This window comes from Pristis pectinata, chromosome 6, assembly GCF_009764475.1.
Source record: "Pristis pectinata isolate sPriPec2 chromosome 6, sPriPec2.1.pri, whole genome shotgun sequence".
NCBI lineage: Eukaryota > Metazoa > Chordata > Chondrichthyes > Rhinopristiformes > Pristidae > Pristis > Pristis pectinata.
This window is the reverse complement of record NC_067410.1, coordinates 12,909,232-12,934,806: the sequence shown is the minus strand read 5'-3', so window position 1 is coordinate 12,934,806 and position 25,575 is coordinate 12,909,232. Positions and strand designations below refer to the sequence as shown.

The following is a 25,575-nucleotide window of genomic DNA, read 5'->3' as shown; positions in this document are numbered from 1 at the left end:
TTGAGCAACACTAGAGAGAAGCACTGAAAGTAGTAGGGACGCAGAATTTATTCTGGGTGAGGGACATGAGTGTCCATTGCCAAGAATGTCGTGGTTGCACCAGAAATGATTCGCATCCCAAAAGACATAACTGCCTGACTGGATCTGCAGCAGGTACTGGGTGAACCAACACAAGGGATAAATGTACTCAACCTCATCCTCAGCAACCTACTGTGGCAGAGGCATCTATCCATAATGGCATTGGTGGAAATGACCACCACACAGTCCTTGTGGAAACAGGGTCATGTTTTCACACTAAACTCACCATCATGTAGCACTAAAATCATGCTAAATGGAATAGATTCAGAACATATCTGGCAACTCAAAATGATGAAATGCCAGCCCAGTGAAGCTGCACATAGGATTATGTGCATATTAAGCAGCATAAACAATGGACATTAGACAGTGCTAAGCCATCTCACAACCAACAGACCAGATTGAAGCTCTGCAGTTCCTATCACATCTAGTTACGAATCAGTCGCAGTTGAAGGCCACGGCTTCAACTCCATAAACACTTAGCACTAGAATTCCATTCTTTGCTTCGGTTTTTCGACCTCTCCTCATTTAAAAGTCACCTGTTCTTACATGGTTAGCTTTCAAGTTTTGATTGATAAAACTCCCCTGAAATACCTCAGGATGTTTTACGAGATTAATGGTGCTATACAAGTGCCAGTTGTTATTATATATGCATTCCTGCAACAGTTTCAGCTGCCTCTTCCTACGGTAGCTCTGCTGTAATCTCTACATAAGCCATAGTTGAAAATGCAATGGTGGTTTACTTCCTTCAATGCATTGCCTTTATTTGATAGAGATTTATGCTCATATTTTTGTTTTCCCTTTCCTCACAGTCTGTATTTTAACAAATTTTAATGTTGCTTCTGAAGCTTCAAGCACCATTCCATTCTGTATTGCAACCCACCCAGCTGCCATTTTACCTGCTTCATTGGACTTTAGTATAAGTGTTTAAAATATTGCATCCTGCAAAAGTGTGCATCCTCTGCTAGGAGGTTTAGTTTGCTTCTAACCAACCTTGTACCTCTTCTTTGACAGCCATTGATTTTTAATGGTACCATCCCTTCTCCTACCCTTTCTGATACCCATAGGTATTTTTCAGTTCCACTCCCTAGGTGCCCTGTAATCTGCCCTAGAGTCCTAGACATAAGGCAGCCCTTTTACCCATCTAGAACATAGAACAGTACAGCACAGAACAGGCCCTTCGGCCCACAATGTTGTGCCGACATAGTTATTCCCTACTACCTACAGAATGCCCATATCCCTCCATTTTCCTCTCATTCATGTGCCCATCCAAGCCCCTCTTAAAAGCCCCCAATGGATTTGCCTCCACCACCCTATCAGGCAGCACATTCCAGGCATCCACTACTGAGTAAAAAAAACTTACCCCTCAAGTCTGTTCTGAACCCACCCCCTCTCACCTTAAATGCATGCTCTCTGGTATTGGATTGCTCAGTAATGGGAAAAAGATATTGCTTGTCCACCCTATCTATGCCCCTCATAATTTTATACACCTCCAACAGATCACCCCTCAGCCTCTGCTGCTCCAGGGAAAAGAGCCCAAGTTTGTCCAGCCTCTCCTGAATCTGACCCATCACTGTTCACTGACTTCCTTTCATTTCCTCTCCATTGCCTCTGGCCCCAGCCTAAGCTGATTCTCGATCCAGCTTCAATCCTCAGTGCTTCAATTTATTGTGCGCACTTACTCATTTTTCACTCACCCTTTGATTTAACTTTCTCTTGCCCTCTCCATTTATTCACTGCCTTTCACTGGTCCATTGAAGTTAATTTGCTGATCCAATATTTCAGAATTTAATAATTTAATGTTTGCAGGTGCTGCATTAATGTGTTAATTCAAAGCTAATTGCTTACTTTGTGCTGTATCTATATGTAAGCTTTCCATGTCAGTGACTAGTGATGCACATGTGTTTGCTGTATGTAGGTTGAGTCTTTTGTGGTAATGGTAAAATACTAGAGAAAATCATATTTTTTCCTTTATTTCTCTTAACAGTTTATTCTGTTGATCTTTAATTTCTTCGGTTAGATTAAACACTAATTTATCATTTAATATCATCACATTGTTTTGAAATATTGGAGTCAAAGTTTCTTGCACCATACGGTTTGTGGCTCCCCATGCAGTGTTGCAAGGCATAAATTAAACTAAAACTTCCACGTGGCCAGTTGAAGAGAAATATTGATGCAATGGCAGGAAATAGCATGTGCAATCAGAAATCATAATTGGGATGTGAAAGAAAAATTAGTCAAATAAAAGATATGCATCAGTTTTATTTTTTACAGAATGCAAAACTGGCTTTAAAATGTTTGAATGCAGCCTGACCTTTTCACACAAGGGTGGGGCTTTGTTTTGTCAGCATGTGTATGTGTTTGGATGCTTAATTGAATTCTAACATTTTATTGCTGTTAGTTTGAGAAGATCATAACTGAAGAGTTGAGAGCAGTTCCTTTGCACTACTGTCCAGAGCTAGTGGAGGCCTGTGCAGACCTCATTAATGAAGAATGGAAGAGGAGCAAGGCATCTCGGATTCATTCACTCCAGAAATCCTCCAATAGTTTCCCACTTTGTCTTGTGTTGAAAAAGATTCTAAATGATGTTGGAAACACGAACAATGAAAACAAAAGCCTATTGGTGGGCCACAGCAGGCTCTCTCGTGTAGTTGGTAAATCAACTGGTTTGTTCGTGGAGACCGTCATTGTTGCTAAGGAATTTCGGGGCAAGGGTTACGGCAGAAAGTTAATGGAAGCCACTGAAGCCTATGCTAAGCACCGAGGGTTCAAAACTCTGTATCTCACCACTCACGATAAGCAAGACTTTTATTCCCACTTGGGTTATGTACTAACTGAACCAGTGCAGAATGCAGGTTCTATGACCTCATTCATGAACATGGAATTCCTTGAAAAGCTGTCTCCTCCATCAGTTTCACCACCAATTAATTCTCATTCGCTCCCACCCCCTTGTCCACCTTGGCCATCTCCACAAGTGCCATCCCTTGCTCCTGGTTCTGCACCTGCTCAGAAACACAGACTGAATCTTCCTTCACCATCTCATCCCTTCACATCTTCCCAATCTAATGCATCAGTGACTTTTCCATCATCTCTTATTGCATCCTCTTCACAGTCTGGGCAGCTTCAGTCTTCCACGTCCTGTTCCTCAGCCACTTCCCCGTCAAACAAGCATGTTCCTATTCCTCCCCCACCTCCACTCCCGCCACCATTACCGGGTGCACAACCAGCTCCTCCCTCCCTAATTACGCCACAGTTACACGGACACACCCATCCTTGCAACTCATCCTCTCCATCACCCACTCTCCCCATTTCACAGACGTCCCAGTTGCATTCTCTTTCAGCTCTTCAACTTTCCTCACCACCTGCTGATTCGGTGGCTATGCTTCCCACACCACCACCCTTGCCTGGTACTTCTGAAACTTTAACGAAGTTATCCCAGTTTCCTTGTCATTCACCCGAATCTTTCAAAGAGAACAGGAAAGCTACACAAACTCTGTTGGAGACCCCTTACCGATGCATTAAAGGCCTTCCTGTCTTCTGGATGAAAAAAGACATATAATTTGATCAAATCTGTTCCAAATGATTGAAAGAATATGTTTGAAAGCTGCCTTCAACTAATTGGTGCCAAATGAAGTACAGTGGAAAATACTCTAAAAGAACCGCATTAAGATCTGGTTTGAAGTGGTTTCAATGAACAAGAAGCTGCTTAAATTGATATTTCAGACTAGGAACTATGTATAGTTGAATTGGTGCAAGTTGTCACCAGTGTAGAAGTGAGATTCTTAGTATAAGAGATGAAAGGTCTTACGAGATTGTATTAGAATTAACAGTGATGTTCCTGGCATGCTTGAGCTAAAGAATGGAATTGAATACCTCTATACATGTGAAACTGACTATTAACTCCTAGAAATTTAAGATATGCTGCCCAAGTTATTTTTCTGAGCAATAATGTACTCAATAATTTCACTGCTTGAAGTAAATTGTGTGCAAAAATTACATTTTTTAAAAGTTCATAGTGCTTTTCTTTTACTTTTTGTATTGAAGTTTCTTGTTCTGGCAATTATTTTCTTCAAATACCTCCTCTTGAACTAGTTGTTACAAATCATGCTACAATCATCAGGGACGCAAAATCATGCTGCATTGCTGAAGTTTGACACAACAAGTATGTGTGTGAACATTTTATGGAGATATTAAACAAATAATATTTGTATCACATTATACAAATGTGGAGTGGGAATATAGTATACCTGAGATTACTTGGAAAAGAACTGATTCTTAAATAAAATTAGCATTACTCAAGGTAGCTGTCATGAATTGTGGGCTTTTGAATAAAGTCAAAGAGGGGATAGAAGTCTCTGGTGGAAATTTTAGTAATCCTCCTTAAATGTCCTAAATGCACCATGACACTGGAACGCAGCCAATGAAAGGATTGATCAGATAATTATATAAAATAAGTTGGTTTAACACCATTTATGGACAAACTCTTAGGGTCAATAATTGAAGGTAGAAGTAGTGATAGCACTACAAGGTGAATGAAGCACATTCAGCAAGGCAAGTAACAGAACATGTCTAAAATACGCAGTTGGTCAGGCAACATCCATGGAGAGAGAAACAAAGTTGATGGCCGAGAGTTTGTAGTCAGTGGCAAATTGCCCACTCAATGCTAACCTCCAAACTAAGTTTGAGGTTACCTTGTTCGGGTTTTGGGAGGAGTCACCTAGATCCTCAGCAGAGAGCCCCTGTATGAGGACTGCCCCAATAATGTAGAACAGACATCATTTGGAGCATCTTGCACCAACCCCTGCCCACAAAATAAAGATGACTAAAAGACAAGGCGGTTAGCCTATGGGGAGAGATTGAGTCGCCTGGGACTATACTCGCTGGAATTCAGAAAAATGAGAGGGGATCTTATAGAAACATAAAATTATGAACAGGATAGATAAGATAGAGGCAGGAAAGTTGTTTCCACTGGTAGGTGAGGCTAGAACCAGGGGACATAGCCTCAAGATTCAGGGGAGTAGATTTAGGATGCAGATGAGGAGGAACTGCTCAGAGAGTAGTGAGTTTGTGGAATTCCCTGCCCAGGGAAGCAGTAGAGGCCACCTCATTAAATATATTTAAGATGCAGATAGATTTTTGCATAGTAAGGGAATTAAGGGTTATGGGGAAAAGGCAGGTAGGTGGAACTGAGTCTATGGCCATATCATGATGATCTTATTGAATGGCAGAGCAGGCTTGACGGGCCAGATGGCCTACTCCTGCTCCTATTTCTTACGTTCTTACAAGGCTTCTCTCCAATTAGTCTGAATTCAGAGGTAAGAAGAACTTAGGCCTCCTTTGTAAGCTTTAGATACTTCTATAAAAATTTACAGACTTTTGAAAATGTTTGCAGTTTTGTAAAACTTACAATCTAATGTTATTTTAGAAACGTGCAACATTTTAGAAATTGTTAGGAAGTTCTAAAAAATGCAAGCTCTTGGAAAGTTCAATTTGGTGAAAAGACTTTACTAGAATCACATTAAGAAAATGAACAGCTTGTAAAAGGCCATGAATATACATACAGGCTCCAGAGGCAGCTGCAGAGGGGTTCAATGAGGAAACTAGAAAAGTCACAAATGTGGTATTTGCAGGCAAGGTCACGGTTTACCTGACCTGGAGAACAAAGAGTTTAATCTGCATTCAGGCTGAGAGAAGAGTGCACACACCAGCTCAGTGGGCAAACTGTATAGTGCCAGCACTCCTGGCTTTATATTGTGCTACAACAAGCCTCACTGTATAATACATTATCTTGGGAGCAGCACAGCCTCAATGTACCAAACTGCCTTCTCTAATCATGGACATAGTATGAAAGAGGAAAAAGAAAATGTGAGACAGGATCTGACAGCTACCCATTTCTGAAATCTAACTCTTAAATTCTAAAGACTACATTCCAGGCTATTCAAATAAGATACAGAAAAGCTAAGTGACATTTTTCAAAAGCCTATCTGCTTGCACATTATTCTCAGAACAAGTATTTCTTAATCCCCTAAAATAGAAAAGTAGATACAGTTCCTCCCTATCCATTTTAAAACAATGTCCTTTGCAGCATTAAATTTCTCTAAGAATCCCTTGTTCACACATACCTGCCTCTCTCTAACAAAAAAAAGTTTGGGATAGAGGCTGTGACACATAGCAATTCGGAGAATCTTACAACTCTTTAAGAGCACTTCAGTGAAAGATCAACCCTGATGCATAGAAATGTCTTCATCTCTTAAACGGCAGTAAATCTCTGGAATTCTCTGCCCCTGATGGTGGAGGCCAGATCATTAGATGTACTTAAAGTGGAGATAGATAAATATCTGGAAGATGGAGGAATTAAGGATTATGGGGAACTGGCAGAGAAGAGGAGTTGAGGCCAGTGTAGATCGGCCATGGTCATATTGAATGGCAGGGCAGGCTTGAGGACCTGGTGGCCAATTACTGTCAGGTTCTTCTGTCAAGTATTTATCCACAGCTTTCCTCACGCTCAGCAGGGCTTTAGGGTAAACTGGGCGATGATGTCATCTGCCGGTCTTCTTAGGGAGACACAAGAGACTGCAGATGCTGGCACCTAGAGCAAAAAACAAACTGCTGGAGGAACTTAGCAGTCAGGCAGCATGTGTGGAGGAAAATGAACAGTCGATGTTTTGGGTTGAGAGACTTCATTTGGATCAGATGAAGAGTCTCGACCTGAACCACTGACTGTCAATTTCCTTCTACAGATGCTGCCTGAGCACTGAGTTCCTCCAGCAGTTTGTTTATTGCTTGCTCTTCTTGAAATGTTGTGGAAGTTCTGGTGATTCCCAGCCCTATGGCCTCTGTTGGTTTTCTTGAGGAAATTGGCATTCTGTATTAATAGGGAAATAATCCTTCTTTACAGTATGGGAAATCCTGTACATTACATGTACTAGCGACTTGCCTCAAATTCACATCCTAGCCTCTCTGACTTTGTCACCTGCCAAGCTGATAAGCATATAGGCTAAGATGTGTCAGCTGAGTCCTCCTTGGGAGGAGGTAGGGGATCTCAATAGTTGCTATTGTCCTATGCAAACTTATTTGCAGTGGAGGTGAAGCAACAACCAGGTGTTTTGAATGTATTACCTCCATTGTCAGGAAAGTTAAAGTAGCCATTTATTTATGGAAAAACATCAATTGAAATAAGCAAAGACGTGAGGCAATCAGAGAGACTTTGGGAAAGTTTCATCAAGGAAAAGCTATAGCAGGTAAGTTTTAGAGCTACTTTTTTAAGTCAATTACCTGTAGCTATCTGAAACACTTACTTCCAAGATCAGTTTCAACTAGGTCCTCCTCTTGTGTCTGGCACAGAGTTGCAGTTTATGTCCAGAGCCAAGTGCTCGTTGCTGCTCTAAAGGGGGACTCTATGAAGACTCTTGCGCTCCAGTATAGTTAAAGAATCATCAACAAGCAGCTGTTAACAGCTTCAGGATTTCAGTACAGTACTGATATGGCAGGTACTTTACATAGGGAAACAGCAGCAATTCCACATGGAACTGCTGGCATTTTGCTGTAAGATCTATGCCAGGTGAAAAGTTCTGATGGAAGGTCATCGACCTGAAACATTTACTCTGTTTCTGTCTCCACAGCTGCTGCCTGACCTGCTAAGTGCATATTTTGAGGATTTTCTAATTTTACTTCAGATTTCTACTGGCTACACTAAATTTCTTTTTGTTTTAGATTTTCTTTAAAAGAAAGACACATTTTCTATATTTAATAGAACATTTTTGAATGAGTGCCTGTTTGAATAAAGAGAGTTAAAGCAGTTAATGGATTTTCACAGTAAGGTTCTTGCAAAACTTAAATTATATGGTATATGAAGAAATGTTAACAACATAGGTAAAAATTTGGTTTATGCACAAGTGTCACTCAATGTTGCATAGATTTGTGAGAGATAGGAAGGCCATTTGCTCTAACGTAGAAATGCTTTGGACCTGGTCAAATCAAAATCCGCTGACCATCCAAAATTACAAATTTGACAAGTAGAAAGAAGGTCATCAGGAAATCAAAAGCTGGTTAGCAGGAAGTGCCAGGCAAAATTATTTCAATTTACCTTTCATCCACCTTTAAAAATACACTAAAGTTACAGAGAGCATTTAACAAAAGGTTAATGCCAGCAATGGAAAACTGAGAGGAGAAGTTTGGAACATGCATATTTTTTAGTGAAGCAGAAATGGTTAATAGGTATTTTTATGAATGTTGAAAAAATTTGATAGACTGAACAGGGAGGCATTGTTTCCTGTGATTGCGGAACACGTAATCCAGGTAATTTGATTAAAAATGTCACAAAGAGTGAGGAGATAGGTTGGGGAAGTTGTGTTTCATTAAAGAATTACTGGAGCATGAAATCACAGGGAGTTGTGTTACGGATGTAACTGCATCTTTTAAGGTAAAAATGGATAAGCATTTAAGCCAGGCAAAGAAGCAAATTATCAGAGAATGTGGCCAGTGTGACCAATGTTGGATTGGTCTAGTATAATATAACAGAAATAATGAGCCAAATATTTACCTTCTATGAGTAAAATGTTTGATCAAGAACACTCCTAACTGCCAAAGTTTCTTGGCCTGTCAGATTTCATCTTTTTATGTACAAAATTTCTTCAGAATAAAGCATTGTGTTCCCGTGATATATTACTTTTCATTCTTTCAATAAATTATTTGAACATTGAAGTGAACTACATCCATAATGTGTCTGAGTCAAGTACTGTTTCCTAGTGATGGGCATGTGATTGTGAATTAGATATACATTGGAAACCCACGTTTTACTTTGAGACCAGCACCATCCTGTCTGGACAAATTCATTCAGCTGAATATTATTTTTATTTTGCTCTTTAATCCACTGCATTCGTTAAATAAGGCGATCAATATTGTGCCATGCTGTTGCTCTGCAGTTATTTATTTCACTCCACTGCTGTGGGTTGTTAACTGTCTGTATTCATGGCACATGCTAAATCAGTGAAGAGTTAATTTTATTCAATGAAAATATAATTAAAGACTTTACAGATATGGCTCTACCTAAATGCAGGATGAATTTTGAAAAATTGCAGCTGAGACAAACAAAATTGCAGACAGGAAATACTGACTTTATTTTAAAGTAATTTTCAAAAGTCTGTTAGGCATCTTTGTCCCTTAGGAAACAAAAAGCTAATTAAACTGCATGAACAAAGAACAGGACAGCACAGAAATAGGCCCTTCAGCCCACCATGTCTGCATCTGATACCAATCTAAACTAGTCCCATCTGCCTGCACATGGTCCGTAACCTTCTATTCCCTGCCTGTTCATGTATCTGTAAAAATGCCTCTTTAACATTGCTGTTATATCTGCTTCTACCACCTCCCTTGGCAGCACATTCCAGGCACCTACCACTCTCTGCATAAAAAACTTGCTCTATGATCTCCTTTAAACATTCCCCCTTTCACCTCAAACCTATGTGCTCTAGTTTTTGACATTTCCACTCTCGGGAAAAGTCTCTGACAACCCTACCTATGCCTCTCTCAATTTTATATACTTCTATCAGGTCGCCCCTCAGCCACCGACGCGCCTGAGAAAACAGTCCAAGTCTCTCCAACCTCTCCTTACAGTTAATGGACTCCAATGCAGGCAACATCATGACAAATCTCTTCTTCATCCTCTCCAAAGCCTCCACATCCTTCCTATAGTATGGCAACCAGAACTGCACACAATACTCCAAATGTGGCCTAATCAAAGTTTTATACAGGACAATATGACTTCCCAACTTTGACACTCAGTGCCCCAAATGATGAAGGCAAGCAAGCCAGATGTCTACCACCCTGTCCACATCTATTGCCACAGCTCTGGGAGCTATGGCCTTGCACTCCAAGATCCCTCTGTACATCAGTGCTCCTGAGGGACCTGTATACTTTGCTCGTACATTGGACCTCCCAAAGTACATCACCTCACATTTGTATGGAATAAACTCCATCTGCCATTTCTCTGCCCAGATTTCCAACTGATCTATATCCTGCTGTATCCTTTGATAACCTTCCTCACTATCCACAACTCCACCAATGAACACTTGTTATATTTTAAAATAAAACATTTTGTACCTTGTTGCCTTGTGGGGGAGCCAGCAGCTGTACTTCCTCAGTCATTATTCTTCATTATAGTCTGGAGAGTGGCATAACCCCTTACGTTTGTTCAAATTAAGCTGCAGGAGGTCCCACTGGCTGCCACTCACCAACGATGTCTATCCTCACGCCTCCGCAGACAGTCCACTATGTCACCACTTCTCATGCTCTGACAGTGGCTGACCCCAGACCAGGTTCAGTATGCATTAAATCTTCCACGGGCTCCCACTTCTTATCACCTCCTCTGTCTCTGTATCACATTTCTTTCTTCTTTCTATGCTGGGTGTCCAGAACTGTGTATGAAGGAACAAGTGGGACTGTGAATCAGATTACTATGGAATTGATGGCCTGGACTTAAACACTGCGGTACAGACCTAATATTGTAGAGTTCTCATTTTCTGTAAAGTTGCAATATAGGCATTGCCTTAAAGAGAGTTTAATTTCAGCTCATCTCCGTTACCATTGCAGTCTGTCTATTTTTTAACATTTTGTTATTGCGTTACAATATAAAAAATGCCTTTGCTGGAGAATAAAGTAATAGCTCAGAATTTCCTGGCAGTGGTGAGTTACTTGCAATTTTCTGTTACTTGAGTGAATGGGGATTTCCACCCCTCCCACCCACCCCAGTGAGTACTTCCTTGCTAAAAATCATCCCGTTCTACAATTTCAGGATCACCCTAGACTGCTGGCTTGGGAACTCAAGACACTTTGTCATTGATATCACTGCGCTGAGTGAGACACAATGTGCAGGAGATGGCCAGATAACAGAACAAGGTGGTGGGTACATTACCTTCTGGTGGGGGACACCAGAGCAGGAATCCCATCATCACAGAGGGAGCTTCACCATCTACAATGAATCCAGCGTCTCAGCGGCTCTTCTGTCTTTTGATCCTTCGACTCATTTATGAGTTTATGTCTTACGAGGATATGTCTTATGAGGATAGGTTGAGCGAGCTAGGGCTTTTCTCTTTGGAGAGGAGGAGGATGAGAGGTGACTTGATAGAGGTGTACAAGATGATAAGAGGCATAGATCAAGTGGACAGTCAGATACTTTTTCCCAGGGCGACAATGGCTAACACGAGGGGACATAGTTTTAAGGTGATTGGAGGAAGGTATAAGGGGGATATCAGAGGTAAGTTTTTTTTACACAGAGAGTGGTGGGTGCATGGAACGCACTACCTGCAGAGGTTGTGGGGGCAGATACATTAGGGACATTTAAGAGACTCTTAGATAGACACATGAATGATAGAAAAATAGGGGGCTACATGGGAGGGAAGGGTTAGATAGATCTTAGAGCAGGATAAAATGTCGGCACAACATTGTGGGCCGAAGGGCCTGTACTGCGCTGTGGTGTTCCATGTTCTTTGTTCACTCTCATGCAGAATCAACACACTAAGGTCATCAGTGCAGATGCCCCAACCTTGGAAGCTTAAGATGAGGCCAAGGAGGACTTCCACTCTAACCTTGGAGAAAATCCTGGTCCGCATCCCAAAGGGAAACACGAATCCTCCTGGGTGACCAAGGTGGGAAGGTTTGCAACACACTGGTAGAGTGTGTTCAGCAAGAAAGGAGTGAGGAAAGCTAACTTCAACTGATTCTCTCTCCTGACAAGATGTTTGGAGAACGGCTATATCATAATGAACACCCATAAAGATGTCTGCATCACCCATGTTACAACAGGTACTGATGACTGCTGGGCTGACCACCACATCATCCTCTCTGTTCAGCAGCACAGCACATTAAAAACATGACAAACACAAATTGTATAAAATTAAACTAACATAAACTACACATAACTTAAACAAATAAATAAAAATATACATAATGACATTACTGCAAGTTGAGGGAAATATAGTCCTAGGTAAAATTAGGGTTTTTCAGGTCAGTTCAAGAACCTCATGGCTGTGGGGAAAAAGCTGTCGTTGAATCTTGAGGTGTAGGTCTTCAGGCTCCTGTACCTCCTGCCTGGTGGCAGCATCAAGAAGAGGGCACGGCCCGGATGGTGGAGGTCTTAATGAAGGATGGCACCTTCCTAAGACATGGCCTCTTATAGAGAGCTGTACCCATGATGAAACTGGCTGAGTCCACTACTCTCTGTAGTCTCTTGTGTTCCTATGCATTGGATTCCAGGCTGTGATGCAACCAGTCAGAATGCTTTGCACGGTACATCTGTAGAAGCTTGTCAGTCTTTGATGCCATACCGAATCTCCTTAAACTTCTAAGAAAGTAGAAACCCTGGCGCAGCTTCTTCATGGTTGCATCTATGTGCTGGGCCCAGGATAGATCCTCCGAGATATTGACACCAAGGAACTTGAAGTTGCTCACTCTTTCCACTGCCAACCCTCCAATGAGGACTGGTGCCAGTTTGCCTGACATCCCCCTCCTGAAGTCCACAATCAGTTCCTTGACTTTGCTGATGTTGAGCACAAGGTTGTTGTTAAAACACCACTCAACCAGCTGACCTATCTCACTCCTGTACACATCCTTGTCAACATCTGTGATTCTGCCAACAACAGTGGTGTCATTGTCAAATTTGTAGATGCCATTGGATCTATGCTTAGTCACAGGTATAGAGAGAATATAGCAGGGGGCTAAGCACGCAGCCCTGAGGTGGAGATGAAGTTTCTGATCCGCATTGATTGTGGTCTCCCAGACATATAAGATCCTAAGGGGTATTGGCATTGGTTTATTATTGTCACTTGTACCAAGGTACAGTGAAAAGCTTGTCTTACAAACTGATCGTACAGGTCAATTCCTTACACAGTGCAGTTACATTGAGTTAGTACAGAGTGCATTGATGTAGTACAGGCAAAAAACAATAACAGTATAAAGTGTCAAAGCTACAGAGAAAGTGCAGTGCAATAAGGTGCAAGGTCACAACAAGGTAGATCGTGAGGTCATCGTCCATCTCATTGTATAAGGGAACTGTTCAATAGTCTTATCACAGTGGGGTAGAAGCTGTCCTTAAGTCTGGTGGTACGTGCCCTCAGGCTCCTGTACCTTCTACCCGATGGAAGAGAAGAGAAGAGAGAATGTCCCGGGTGGGTGGGGTCTTTGATTATGCTTGCTGCTACACCAAGACAACGAGAGGTAAAGACAGAGTCCAAGGAGGGGAGGCTGGTGTCCGTGATGCACTGGGCTGTGTCCACAACTCTCTGCAGCTTCTTGCGGTTTTGGGCAGAGCAGTTGCCATTACCAAGCCGTGATACATCCAGATAGGATGCTTTCTATGGCGCATCGGTAAAAGTTGGTGAGAGTCAAAGGGGACAAACAAAATTTCTTTAGCCTCCTGAGGAAGTAGAGGCGCTGGTGAGCTTTCTTGGCCATGGCATCTACGTGATTTGACCAGGACAGGTTGTTGGTGATGTTCACTCCCAGGAACTTGACGCTGTCAACCCTCTCGACCTCAGCACCATTGATGTAGACAGGTGCATGTACACCACCCCCTTTCCTGAAGTCAATGACCAGCTCTTTAGTTTTGTTGACATTGGGGGAAATGTTGTTGTCATGACACCATTCCACTAAGCTCTCTATCTCCTTCCTGTACTCCGACTCATCGCTGTTTGAGATACGGCCTACAACGGTGGTATCATCTGCAAACTCGTAGATGCAGTTAGAGCAGAATCTGGCCACTCAGTCGTGAGTGTATAGGGAGTAGAGGGCTGAGGATGCAGCCTTGTGGGGCACCAGTGTTGAGAATAATCGTGCCGGAGGTATTGCTGCCTATCCACACTGATTGCGGTCTGTTTGTTAGAAAGTCAAGAATCTAGTTACAGAGGGAGGTGTTGAGTCCTAGGTCTCAGAGTTTGGTGACAAGCTTGCTTGGAATTATTGTATTGAAGGCAAAGCTGTAGTCAATAAACAATAGTCTAACATATGTGTCTTTACTGTCCAGATGCTCCAGAGCTGAGTGTAGGGCCAGGGAGATGGCATCCACTGTAGACCTGTTTCGGCGATAGGCGAATTGCAATGGGTCCAGTTGTCTGGTAGGCTAGAGTTGATGCGCGCCATGACCAACCTCTCAAAGCACTTCATGATGGTGGATGTCAGAGCCACTGGTCGGTAGTCATTGAGGCATGTTACCTTGCTTTTCTTTGGTACCGGGATGATAGTGGTCTTCTTAAAACAGGAGGGAACCTGAGATTGAAGCAGAGAGAGGTTGAATATTTCCGCAAATACTTCTGCCAGCTGATCAGCACAAGATCTGAGCATGCGGCCAGGGACACCATTTGGGCCAGGTGCTTTCCTCGTGTTCACTCTCCAGAAGACTGAACTTACGTCCTCCACTGTGATCACTAGTGATCACACTAGATAGGATAGATGTTGAGATGTTTTCATCAGTGGGAGAGTCATGAACAAAGGGACATAGCAACAAAATAAGGGTCCAGTCATTTAAAACTGAGGTGCAGAGAAATTTCTCTCAGAGGGTAGTGCATCTCTGGAATTCTCTACCCCAGAGAGTGATGGAGGGAAGATAATTAGATGTATTTAAGATTGGGAATAGATAAATATTTGAAAGGTCGAGGAATTGAGGGTTATGGGGAACTAGCACAGTAGAGGAATTGAGGCTAGCATAAATCTGTCATGATCATAGTGAATATCAGGGCAGGCTTGAAGTTCCTGGTGGTCCACTCCTGCTCCCATTTTCTTGTGTTCTTATGTACCTGCAACAGGTATCTCAAAGCACCCGAAATATACCGCCATTGCTATCTCCACAAAATCCTCCAAATTCACTGGAAGGAAAAGAGATTCAACATCAGTGTCCCCTCCCAGACAACATCCCCAGCACTGAGGCCCTAGTACACTCAGTCGGCTAAGTCATGTTGTACACGTTCCTGACATAAGACTCCCAAAACAGATACTGTTCCAACCTCTGAAACTAGAAGACATGACAGAGAAAAAGATTCAAGGATGTATTCAAAGCATGCCTGAAGAAATACAAAATCCCTATTAACTCCTGGGATCTCTGACCCACAAGCTCTCAAGATGGAAAAGGAGCATTTGAGATGCAAGAACCTGACTTGAGGTTTGAGAACCTGGAGTCCATGCATCGGATGCACGTAGAAGCCCAATGTATGCAGCAGAAGGAGTGGCCCTCACCCACCTGCCGCATGTGTGGAAGTCCCTGCAGCTCCCGTATTGGCCTCATTAGCCACCTCAGAACCGACCAAACCAGAATGGAAGTAATCATCCTCAATTCTGAGGGACTGCCTGAGAAAAGAAGGTGAACCTTACGGTGATCCCCAGTGAGTACTTCCTTACCAAAATTGTCCCGATTCTCATCATCGTGGTCCCAAGCACTGTAGCGCATTACAAATGTAAATCCAATCTTTTCTAATCCAGTAAACCCAATCCAGTCTAGAACCCACAGAAATGATGAAAAAGAAACTTCTGATATCTGGAAACACCATAGATTAGCTAGGTGTCAATTTTGTCAAAAAAAGCATTGAATGCTGATACCTCAGCAAATGGGAAAGATTCCAAACATTGACAAAAAATAAAAAGGATGCTATTAAACATCCTTTAGTAAGTAAAACGTTAAAACATTTAAGTAAGCTCAAGTAATTAAAATAAAATGTCATTCTCCTGATACATGCTTGGTCCCACTGGGCAGATCCTTTCAATCAAATGATTGTCGTCTTTGTTCCTGAGTCTAATCTAATCTCATGCAGGTTCATGGAATTGGTGAATAGATCACCAAACCACAGATAAAATGTCTGTTTAAAAGCCTGGCATGACACGTAGACAGATACTTGTTAAGCAAGGGAGTAAATGCAACTGTGTGTAGAGTGGGATGTGAAGTTGAGGTTAACATCAGATCAGCCATGATCTTATGAAATAATGGGGCAGACTTGTGGGGCCAAATGACCTGCTGCTTCTAATTTGTATGTTCGTATCTTGGACTTGAGGAAACATAGAGCCATTTTAAAACACTACTCATTTGTATCTTAATATTATCTTAATACTTTTGTATCAAACAACAGATGTACCTAAAGGAGGGCTTTTGAGCAAAGGTGTTTGGTGTCCTTTTCCTTCTAAGATTATTTTCTTTTCACTTGGCACATTTTCTTCATATGTTTATAAAGCTTTTTCCTGTTGTAGATAATGAACAATTTTTCCCATTCTCTCCCAGGTGCATATACCATCTCTATAATTCCATTCATGATGTGAGGTGGTCCCAACACACTTTATAAGCAATGAAATACTTATCAAGTCTCGCTACTCTCGTAACTTTGGAAACATGGGAGCACACTAAGATCACACAAAACAAATAAATGCAATTGTGGCCAGATAATCCGTTTTGAGTATTATTTATTTCTTGACAGAATGTGAAAATCACTTCCAATGCTTGCATTTATGATCCATGTCTAATAACTCTGACTCTTACTGAGACTAGCTTTTATTCATTACTTATTTAATTACAAGAATTTAAATTTCCCAGCTAATTTGGCAGGATTTGAAAGTGTCAAAGGATCCATGATCCATGATTTTTACAGACAGTATGAGGGTTACTAGAAGGCTTCAGTTTCATGTGTAAGGAATGATTCCACAGTTAGTAGCATATCCGTGGGAAATAGGTCAAGCAGACATTCCATATCTGAGTGTCAGCAGATCATTCAACCATGGAGAGCATCATTGTCAGCTAACTTCTAATTTCACCAGATGCCCGCAGGCACCTTTCCTGACAATATTCTCAAGAAAGGTAATGAGGATCATATTCCTGGAGCAATGGGAGAAATTAGACCAATGGTAGCAACACACCAGCAGCCTTACTTGATATCAACTGATTCAGTGTCATCCAGGGATCAACAATGGGTCTCCTAATCTGTCCTTATACCAGCCCAAGAACCAATAGCCCATAACGGACCTTGGCTTAAATAATTTGGAAGCCATCATTAGCTGCTCTGAATAGATACAGACAAAACCAACATTTTACTCATAAATGTTTGCTGAGCTTCTGTCTGCAATAGAAAGGCACCTTCTCTTCCCAACCAACAACATTCTCCAAATCCGTGCACATCCCCCCACCTGGAAGGGGGACCAGAAAAATCATAGTTGTGAAATGTGGCACCTTCATCAACTTGTCCAGGGACCCCAAACCCCATCTGGCACCCAGCACCACCTCCCCCACCCACCAAACAAAAATACATACGCTTTTTATTATGTGCCTGACCATAATTTGCTTGACCATAATTTCCCTGCTTTGCCATTTTGTAGACTTCATCACCACAAGCAACACTTTGTTTGCAAGTGTTATTATCTTTGAACAATAGTACACCACCTCTCACACAAACAAGGGCCTTTACAGGAGCTTAATCAAACAACAATAGATTGAACTAATTGCAGAACAATAGAGTTGGATGATCAAAATATTGGTTAATGATTTAAACAGCAATCTAACAAGTCTGGAAACTTCTTAAATTATCTGATTGATTGTGATACTGTTAAATTATGTTGAACACTGAAGCTGATATAACGGCCAACGGTCCAACAGAGGACCAACAGCTGTAGGGTTTATCTACAAAACATTTACCACACTTAACCAGTGGCTGCAAAGCATTTCAGGATGTGATGTATAAATGAAGTTCATCAGTTAGTTTTCTCTGCTCTTTCTACCAGAAAGACATAGAAATACCAGTGGTGAGTAGTATACTTGTCTTTAATATTTAAGTCTTTTTAAGTCTAAGATTATTATTTCCAAAATGAGTATAATAATATATTGTACAATCTGACTTGAATTTCCATGACATTTGTCAAAAACAATACAAATATACTTCCAAAAATGGAATATTTCCACAAGGTGTACAAAGTGTTATCTCAAAGTTTTTGTGTGGTAATGTTTCCACTGTGTCTCATTTGTTTTAAATACAAAAGCAATTTTATATTATTTCCACATTATTTCTGTTGAAATGAAACCGTCAACCTCGTGACTCATGAATCAGTTGTAAAAGTTTCTGTAACATACTACGAGGCCATTTCATTGTCAGCATTTATACAGACACGGTATGTAATGCAATGTACCTAATTAAGTCATGTAGCGGCCCGTACTCACAGGACTCGAACCACCATTGGTGGCCACAGGTAGATGCACGGGAGCGCGTCGTAGACTAACCGTGGGGCAGGCCTTCCAGCAGGAACCTTGCGTCACGACCGCCGGACAGGTTCTCGGGTACTTCTGCGCGCGCGCGCGTTTTGCTTGTTACAGTAAAGTGTGCTCCGGTTCGGCCTCCACGTCTCTGAGTTTTCCTTTCAGCAACGCGTTGCGTTCGGCTACATTTGGTGACCCCGACGCTTCCAGACGGCATCTGGAACCCGCGACATGAATTCCAACGACTCGCACAACGCAGTCTCGCTCAAGCTCCCAACTTTCTGGGCCACTCAGCCCCACGTTTGGTTCGAGCAGGCTGAGGCCCAGTTCAGTATCAGAGGCATTACAGCCAACGCCACGCGGTACTACTATGTGGTCAGCGCACTCGACCAGGACACAACAGGCCGGATCATCAACTTCCTGCACCAGCCACCAACAGAGGACAGGTACGATAAGATCAAGGTGCTCCTCACCCGCACTTTCGGACTCTCCCACCGTGAACAAGCCGCATGACTTCTGCACATGAACGGCCTAGGCGACCGCAAGCCATCCGAGCTGATGGACGACATGCTGGCACTCATGGATGGCCATAAACCGTGCCTTTTATTCGAGCAGTTGTTCCTCGAGCAACTGCCAGAGGACATTCACCTCTTCCTCACGGGTGAAGACTTCAGCGACCCGCACAGCCTCGCGGCCAGGGCGGACGTTTTGTGGCAGAGTAAGCAGCGGGGAGCAGCTTCCATCTGCCTAACCACGACCGCGCAGCCCAAGGCCAAGACCCCACACCCGAAGCCACTGAGACCCACGGGGGACAAGGATGAGGGTTCGGATCAATGGTGCTTTTATCATCAGAGATGGGGGTCAAACGTGTGCCGCTGCCGTCCAACGTGTGCCTTTCCAGGAAACGTCAGGGCCGGCCGTCGCTAGTGGTTTCGACGGCTGGCCATCATGACAGCCTCCTGTTCCTTTGGGACCGACACTCCGGGCGACGTTTCCTGATGGACACGGGGCTGAAATCAGCGTCCTTCCCCCCTCGAACATGGACACCCGTAACGTGGCCCCAGGCCCCGACCTCACCGCTGCGAACAGCACCACCATCTGGACATACAGTTCACGTACCATCCCGCTGCGTTTCGGGCCCAGCTGTTTCACCTGGACCTTCACGGTAGCAGCGATGTCACGGCCGTTACTAGGGGCGGATTTCCTACGGGCCAACCGTCTTCTGGTCGACCTGAAGGGCTGACGTTTGGTCCATGCCGAGACGTTCCAGACCTTCCAGCTCGGAGAAGCCCAGTTCCCGGCCCTCCACCGAGACTCCGTCACACTCTCAGGTGACGAGTTCGCCAGGGTGCTGGCGGAGTTCCCCTCCATCATCACCCCACAGTTCTCCACTACTGGTCCCAGGCACGGCGTGCAGCACCACATCCCCACACAAGGACCACCGCTGCATGCCCGAGCCCACAGGCTCCCACCTGACAAGCTCCACCTCGCCAAGGAGGAGTTCTGGAAGATGGAGGAGATGGGGATCATCCGCTGCTCGGATAGCCCCTGGGCATCTCCGCTGCACATGGTGCCCAAGTCCACAGGAGGTTGGAGGCCCTGCGGGGACTACAGGAGACTCAATGATGCCACAACCGCCGACCGATACCCGGTGCCCCACATCCAGGATTTCACGGCGAACCTCCACAGGGCGACCATCTTTTCAAAAATCGATAGGGTCCGGGGGTATCATCAGATCCCCGTGCACCCCAATGATGTGCCCAAGACAGCCCTCATCACTCCCTTTGGGTTGTTCAAATTCCTAAGGATGCCTTTCAACCTTAAGAATGCCGCCCAGACTTTCCAGAGGCTTATGGTGGGCCGAGGCCTGGATTTCGTCTTCATCTACCTAGACGATATCCCGATGGCCAGCAAGTCACGCAAAGAGCACATGGCACATTTGCGCCAACTCTGCCAGCACCTAAGCGACCACGGACTGGCAATCAACCCAGTGAAGTGCCAGTTCGGGCTGACGGAGATCGAGTTCTTGGGCCACAGGGTCAACCAGCATGGAGCTGCCCCTCTACCGGAAAAGGTCCAGGCCATCCGCCAGTTTCCCAAACCCAGCACGGTCAAGGGCCCGCAAGAGTTTGTGGGGATGGTAAATTTCTACCATCGGTTCGTGCCGGCGGCGGTGCACATCATGAGACCCTTGTTCGGTCTGATGGCTGGCAAGGCCAAAAGAGGTGGCATAGGACGCGGAGTCCACGGAGGCTTTCGAGCGGGCCAAAGAGGCGTTGGCAAAGGCTGCCCTCCTAGTACACCCAAGAGTCGATGTACCCATGGCGCTCACAGTTGACGCTTCCGACACGGCGGTCGGCGGAGTCCTGGAGCAGCTCTCGAGGGCCAGTGGCGACCGCTCGCCTTTTACAGCCGACACCTGCGACCACTGGAGGTTAAGCACAGTGCTTTTGACAGGGAGTTGCTAGCGCTCTACCTGGCTATCCGGCACTTCTGGTATTTCCTCGAAGGAAGGGATTTCACCGTGTATACAGACCACAAGCCCCTCACCTTCACCCTTGCAAAGGTATCGGACCCATGGTCGGCTTGGCAGCAGAGGCACCTCTCCTTTATTTCAGAGTTCACCACAGATGTCCGCCACATTGCAGGGAAGAACAACGTGGTTGCCGACAGGCTGTCCCGCCCCCACATCCACTCAGTGACCACCTCAGCCCCAAGGATCAACTACGTGGCGCAGGCGCAACAGGCAGACACCGAGATCCCGGCCTACCGCACTGCCGCTTCGGGAGTCCAGTTGGAGGATGTCCCCGTCGGCCTGACAGCGGCTCAGCTCCTGTGCGACACATCTACCGGCAGACCTTGGCCTGTGGTACCAACAGCATGGAGGCGACGGGTGTTCGACATACTACACGGCCTGGCCCACCCGTCCATCCTGGCATCTATCAATTGGTAGCGGACAAATTCGTTTGGCACGGTTTGCGCCTGCAGGTTGGACACTGGGCCGGGACCTACGTACACTGCCAGACGCCAAAGTCCAGCAGCATGTGAAGGCCCCCCTCCAGCAGTTCCAGCCAACGCTCGGCAGGTTTCAGCACATCCACGTGGACATCGTTGGCCCCCTGCCCATCTCCCGGGGCACCAGGTATATCTTTACCATGGTCGACAGGTTCACCAGATGGCCAGAGGCCGTGCCGCTAGCAGACACGTCCACCGAATCCTGCACCAGGACGCTCATCGCAAACTGCATCACCAGGTTCGGACTCCCAGCAGACATCACCTCCGACAGAGGGGCACAGTTCACGTCAGGTTTGTGGACAGCACTGGCGCAGCTCCTGGGCACCCGCTTACATCACACCACGGCGTACCACCCACAGTTCAACGGCTTGGTCGAGCGGTTCCACAGGCACCTCAAGCCAGCCCTGATGGCGCGCCTCAGAGGGCCCAACTAGACAGATGAGCTCCCCTAGGTGTTACTGGGCATCCGCACGGCCCCCAAGGAGGACCTGGGCACCTCCTCGGCGGAGTTGGTCTATGGCACTCCCCTGATGGTCCCGGGCGAGTTTGTGCCAGAGGCCCAAGGTCCAGCAGGGATGCCGGCAGAAGTGCTGATGAGGCTGCGGGACAAGGTAGGGAACCTGGCACCGGTTCTGACCTCCAGACATAGCACTACACCGTCCTTTATCCCTAGGGACCTTTGGGACTGTGAGTACGTTTTTATTCGCAGGGGCATGCACAAGTCACCTCTGCAGAGGCCATACGAAGGACCCTTCAAAGTGATCCGGCACAATGGATCTACGTGTGTCATGGAGGTGGGTGGCTGCGAGGAGACTTCCACAGTGGACCACCTCAAACCAGTGCATTTGGACATTGAGCAGCCGGTGAAGGTACCCTCACCGCACCGGCGGGGCAGGCCACCCAAGAGGGACACACAGACTGGGGGTCCCACGTCCCCGATGGACGTTTCGGGGGGGGGGGGGGGGGGGGGGGCGAGGGTGTGGTGTGGCGGCCCATACTCACAGGGCTCGAATTGCTGTCAGCGGCCGCAGGCAGACGCGCAAAAGCGCGTCATAGACTAACCGCGGTGCAGGCCTTCCGGCAGGAACCTTACATCATGTCCGCCGGAGAGGCTCTCAGGTACTTTTGCACGCACGTTTTGCTTGTTACAGTAAAGTGTGCTCCAGTTCGGCCTCCACGTCTCTGAGTTTTCCTTTCAGCAACGCGTTGCATTTGGCTACAGTCAAATATATTTTCTTTGCCATGCAGACCTGTTAATCTTTGAATGAGAAATAAAATATACCACTCTTATCGATTAGGAGTCAAACCAAATCATTGAGAAGTACTTGCCTTATATTTTAAGATTGTAGAAAGTCCCGGTGGATTAGAAGGCAGCAAATGTAAAGCAGCACGGTAGTAAGGCAGGCAGGGTAGCGTAGTGGTTAGCGTGACATATTACAGTGCCAGTGACCCCGATTCAATTCCAGCTGCTGTCTGTTAGGAGTTTGTACATTCTCCCTGTGTCTGCATGGGTTTCCTCCGGGTGCTCTGGTTTCCTCCCATATTCCGAAGACGTATGGGTTAGCAAGTTGTAGGCATGCTATGTTGGCACCGGAAGCGTGGCGACACTTGCGGGCTGTCCCCAGAACAGTCTACGCAAAAGATGCATTTCGCTGTGTGTTTCAATGTACATGTGACTAATAAGGATATCTTATCTAGTCAATAAAGGAAAGAGAAAGTTAGTCCGACATCATTTATCAGGAAAACCTTGGAACCCATTAGTAATGGTAATTGAAAATCTTAATGTGATTAGGCAGAATCAACATGGTATTTTGAAAAAAATCTTGTTTTACTAATCTAATAGAGATTTTTGAGAATAGAATTAGCAGGTTAGATAGAAGGGAACCATCGAATAAACACTGTATTTGGATTTTCAAACAGAAACCAAAAATACCCCATGGAAAGTAAACTGTGAGGAGGATACAATAAGTCTGCAAAGGAATATAGGTAGAATAAGCAAGTCAGCATGAAGGTAGAATATGGGATATAATGAGGGAAAATGGGTGGTTATTTATGTATTTTGATAGGATAACAACAAAATGGTATTTTTTGAAATTGTGAAAAACTAGCAAGAGTGGAGCACAGAAGGATTTCTGAGAGCTGACACACAAAATGTAACAGGCAGGTACGACAAACAAATAGGAAGGCAAATGTTATTTTGGCTTTTCGTGCAATAAGATTAGATTATAAGAGCGAGAATTGTCTTTCAGTGAATGCTCTGGGGTTCAGTGGGACCATATCTGTATATAGTGCAATTTTGGTCTCAATGCTCAAGAATGCATATCCTTGGATGGAGGTATTGCAGTACAAACCTCCGAGATTGACTCCTGGGATGAGGAGGATGTCTCATGTGGAGGGACTGAATAGGAGGGTCCATGCCTGCCAGATTGTTTGTTGCTCCAGATTCCAGCACCTGCAGTCTCTTGTGTCTCCATTTGCTATAATCATACTGAATGGCAGAGTAGGCATTAGGGTCAGCTGTTTCCTATCTTATTATGATCTAGAGACTATGATTACTTCAGTGTAGAATTTCTTCACTTTTCAATAGGTGTATTTTGATTCATATTTTACAGAATGATCCAATCAGGAAGAGTTCATCTGCCATTGAAGAAAGAACCATAATCATGGTATCGAGTTTTGCACTACTCGTGTGCATTTTATTTTTCTTCTCTACCCATCCAGCTATAATATGGGGAGAAGCACTTAGGCCGGCAGCAGCCTCACCAATTATCCACGATAAGCCATTCATTGTGGTCTGGAACACACCTTCTGCGCGCTGTAAAACTAAGTTTAACATTGAGTTGGATCTGAATGTTTTTGATATTGTTGAAAATGAAAACGAGAGCTTTGTGGGGCAAAATATCACTATATTCTATAAGTTAAAATTTGGTCGTTACCCATTCTACACTGAGGAGTTGATTCCAGTGAACGGCGGCCTTGTCCAGATTGCTAATCTGACTGAACACCTCAAGGTGGCTGCGGAAGACATTAACAATTTACTGGACGTGGACTTTCATGGTCTTGCTGTGATAGATTGGGAAGAATGGCGACCACTTTGGGACCGTGACTGGGGGAAGATGGTTATCTACAGGAAAAAATCTGAAGAACTGGTTAGAAGAAAATCCCCTTCTTTACCTGAAAGTAAGGTTGTCCAGCTGGCCAAAGAGCAATTTCAAAATGCTGCAAAGAATTTTATGAGTGAAACACTAAAACTAGGACAGAAACTGAGACCCAAGGGTTTCTGGGGCTTCTATAAATTTCCAGAATGCTACAATTACTTTAAAAAGGATGCACCAACCAAGTACACAGGTCACTGCAGTCCAGAAGATATTCCAAGAAATAACCAGCTACCGTGGCTATGGAAAGCATCGCGAAGCCTGTATCCCAGCATCTACATCAGTGAGGAGTTGAAGTCCACAATTAATACTCAGAAGTTTGTTCACTACCAGATTAAGGAGGCCCTCCGTGTTGCTGCTCTTAATCGAGTCAGCGAATCCCTGCCTGTTTTGGCCTATGCCAGATATGTATACATACATACGTTTGACTTCCTTACTGAGGTAAGCAAGGCAAATAGTCCCAAAGTAAGTGAAATAGCATTCAATAAAATGACTCAGCTATTGCAGATGGAGCGACTGAAATTCTAGTTCTATTCTCAGCCATTTGAGTATTTGGGCATTCCTTCAGTTTTGGGTAGATTAGGAACATAAGAAGTAGAAGAAAGATGAGGCCAATTTGTCCCTTGATCCTGCTTTGCCAGCATGATCAGTACGATCTTGGCATCAACACTGTTTTCCCTCTCTCTACCCACGCTTGGGAGCGAGCAAAGATGGAGAGACACAAAGATGACAAAAATGGGAAGTAAAATTCCTCCTTGGTTACACTACACTGTGTGAAAATGTCTGGGACCAGCTCACTTCACTTTACATGGTGCCCTGAGCTCTGGGATTTGCTCCCTAAATCTTTTTACCTCAACTTTTGGTCACCTGTCCCAATATTTCCTACATACTTTGTGTGTTTGATAACTCCCGAACACCTTGAGACACTATACTATGTTCAAGGTTCTATATGAAAGCAAGTTGTCATTTTAGGATGATTGTCCAGTTTGGCCATGGAAGAATGGAATTTGGTCCAAGGTCTTTGTGCTGATCAATGATCTTGAACCACATGATAAAAGGTGATGAAAAGCAGCTCAAGCTCATGTGCTTATGTTTGCAAATGACAAATACTTAAGTAAG

General features: G+C 44.5%; 1 protein-coding gene across 5 annotated transcripts in view; it reads left to right on the top strand.

The window, feature by feature from the left end:
- Positions 1 to 25,575, top strand: part of LOC127571232 (hyaluronidase-like) — a 41,912-nt gene that overhangs the window by 7,889 nt on the left and 8,448 nt on the right. For 3 of the 5 annotated variants that reach the window (XM_052017426.1, XM_052017428.1, XM_052017425.1), the window contains one exon: positions 23,914 to 24,897. In XM_052017426.1, coding sequence (XP_051873386.1) covers positions 23,965 to 24,897 — 933 coding nt within the window. In that variant the 5' untranslated portion in view covers positions 23,914 to 23,964. Of the gene's footprint in view, positions 1 to 2,476; positions 8,729 to 23,888; positions 24,898 to 25,575 lie in introns of those variants that run through there. The other 2 variants (XM_052017427.1, XM_052017429.1) reach the window with 2 other exon arrangements.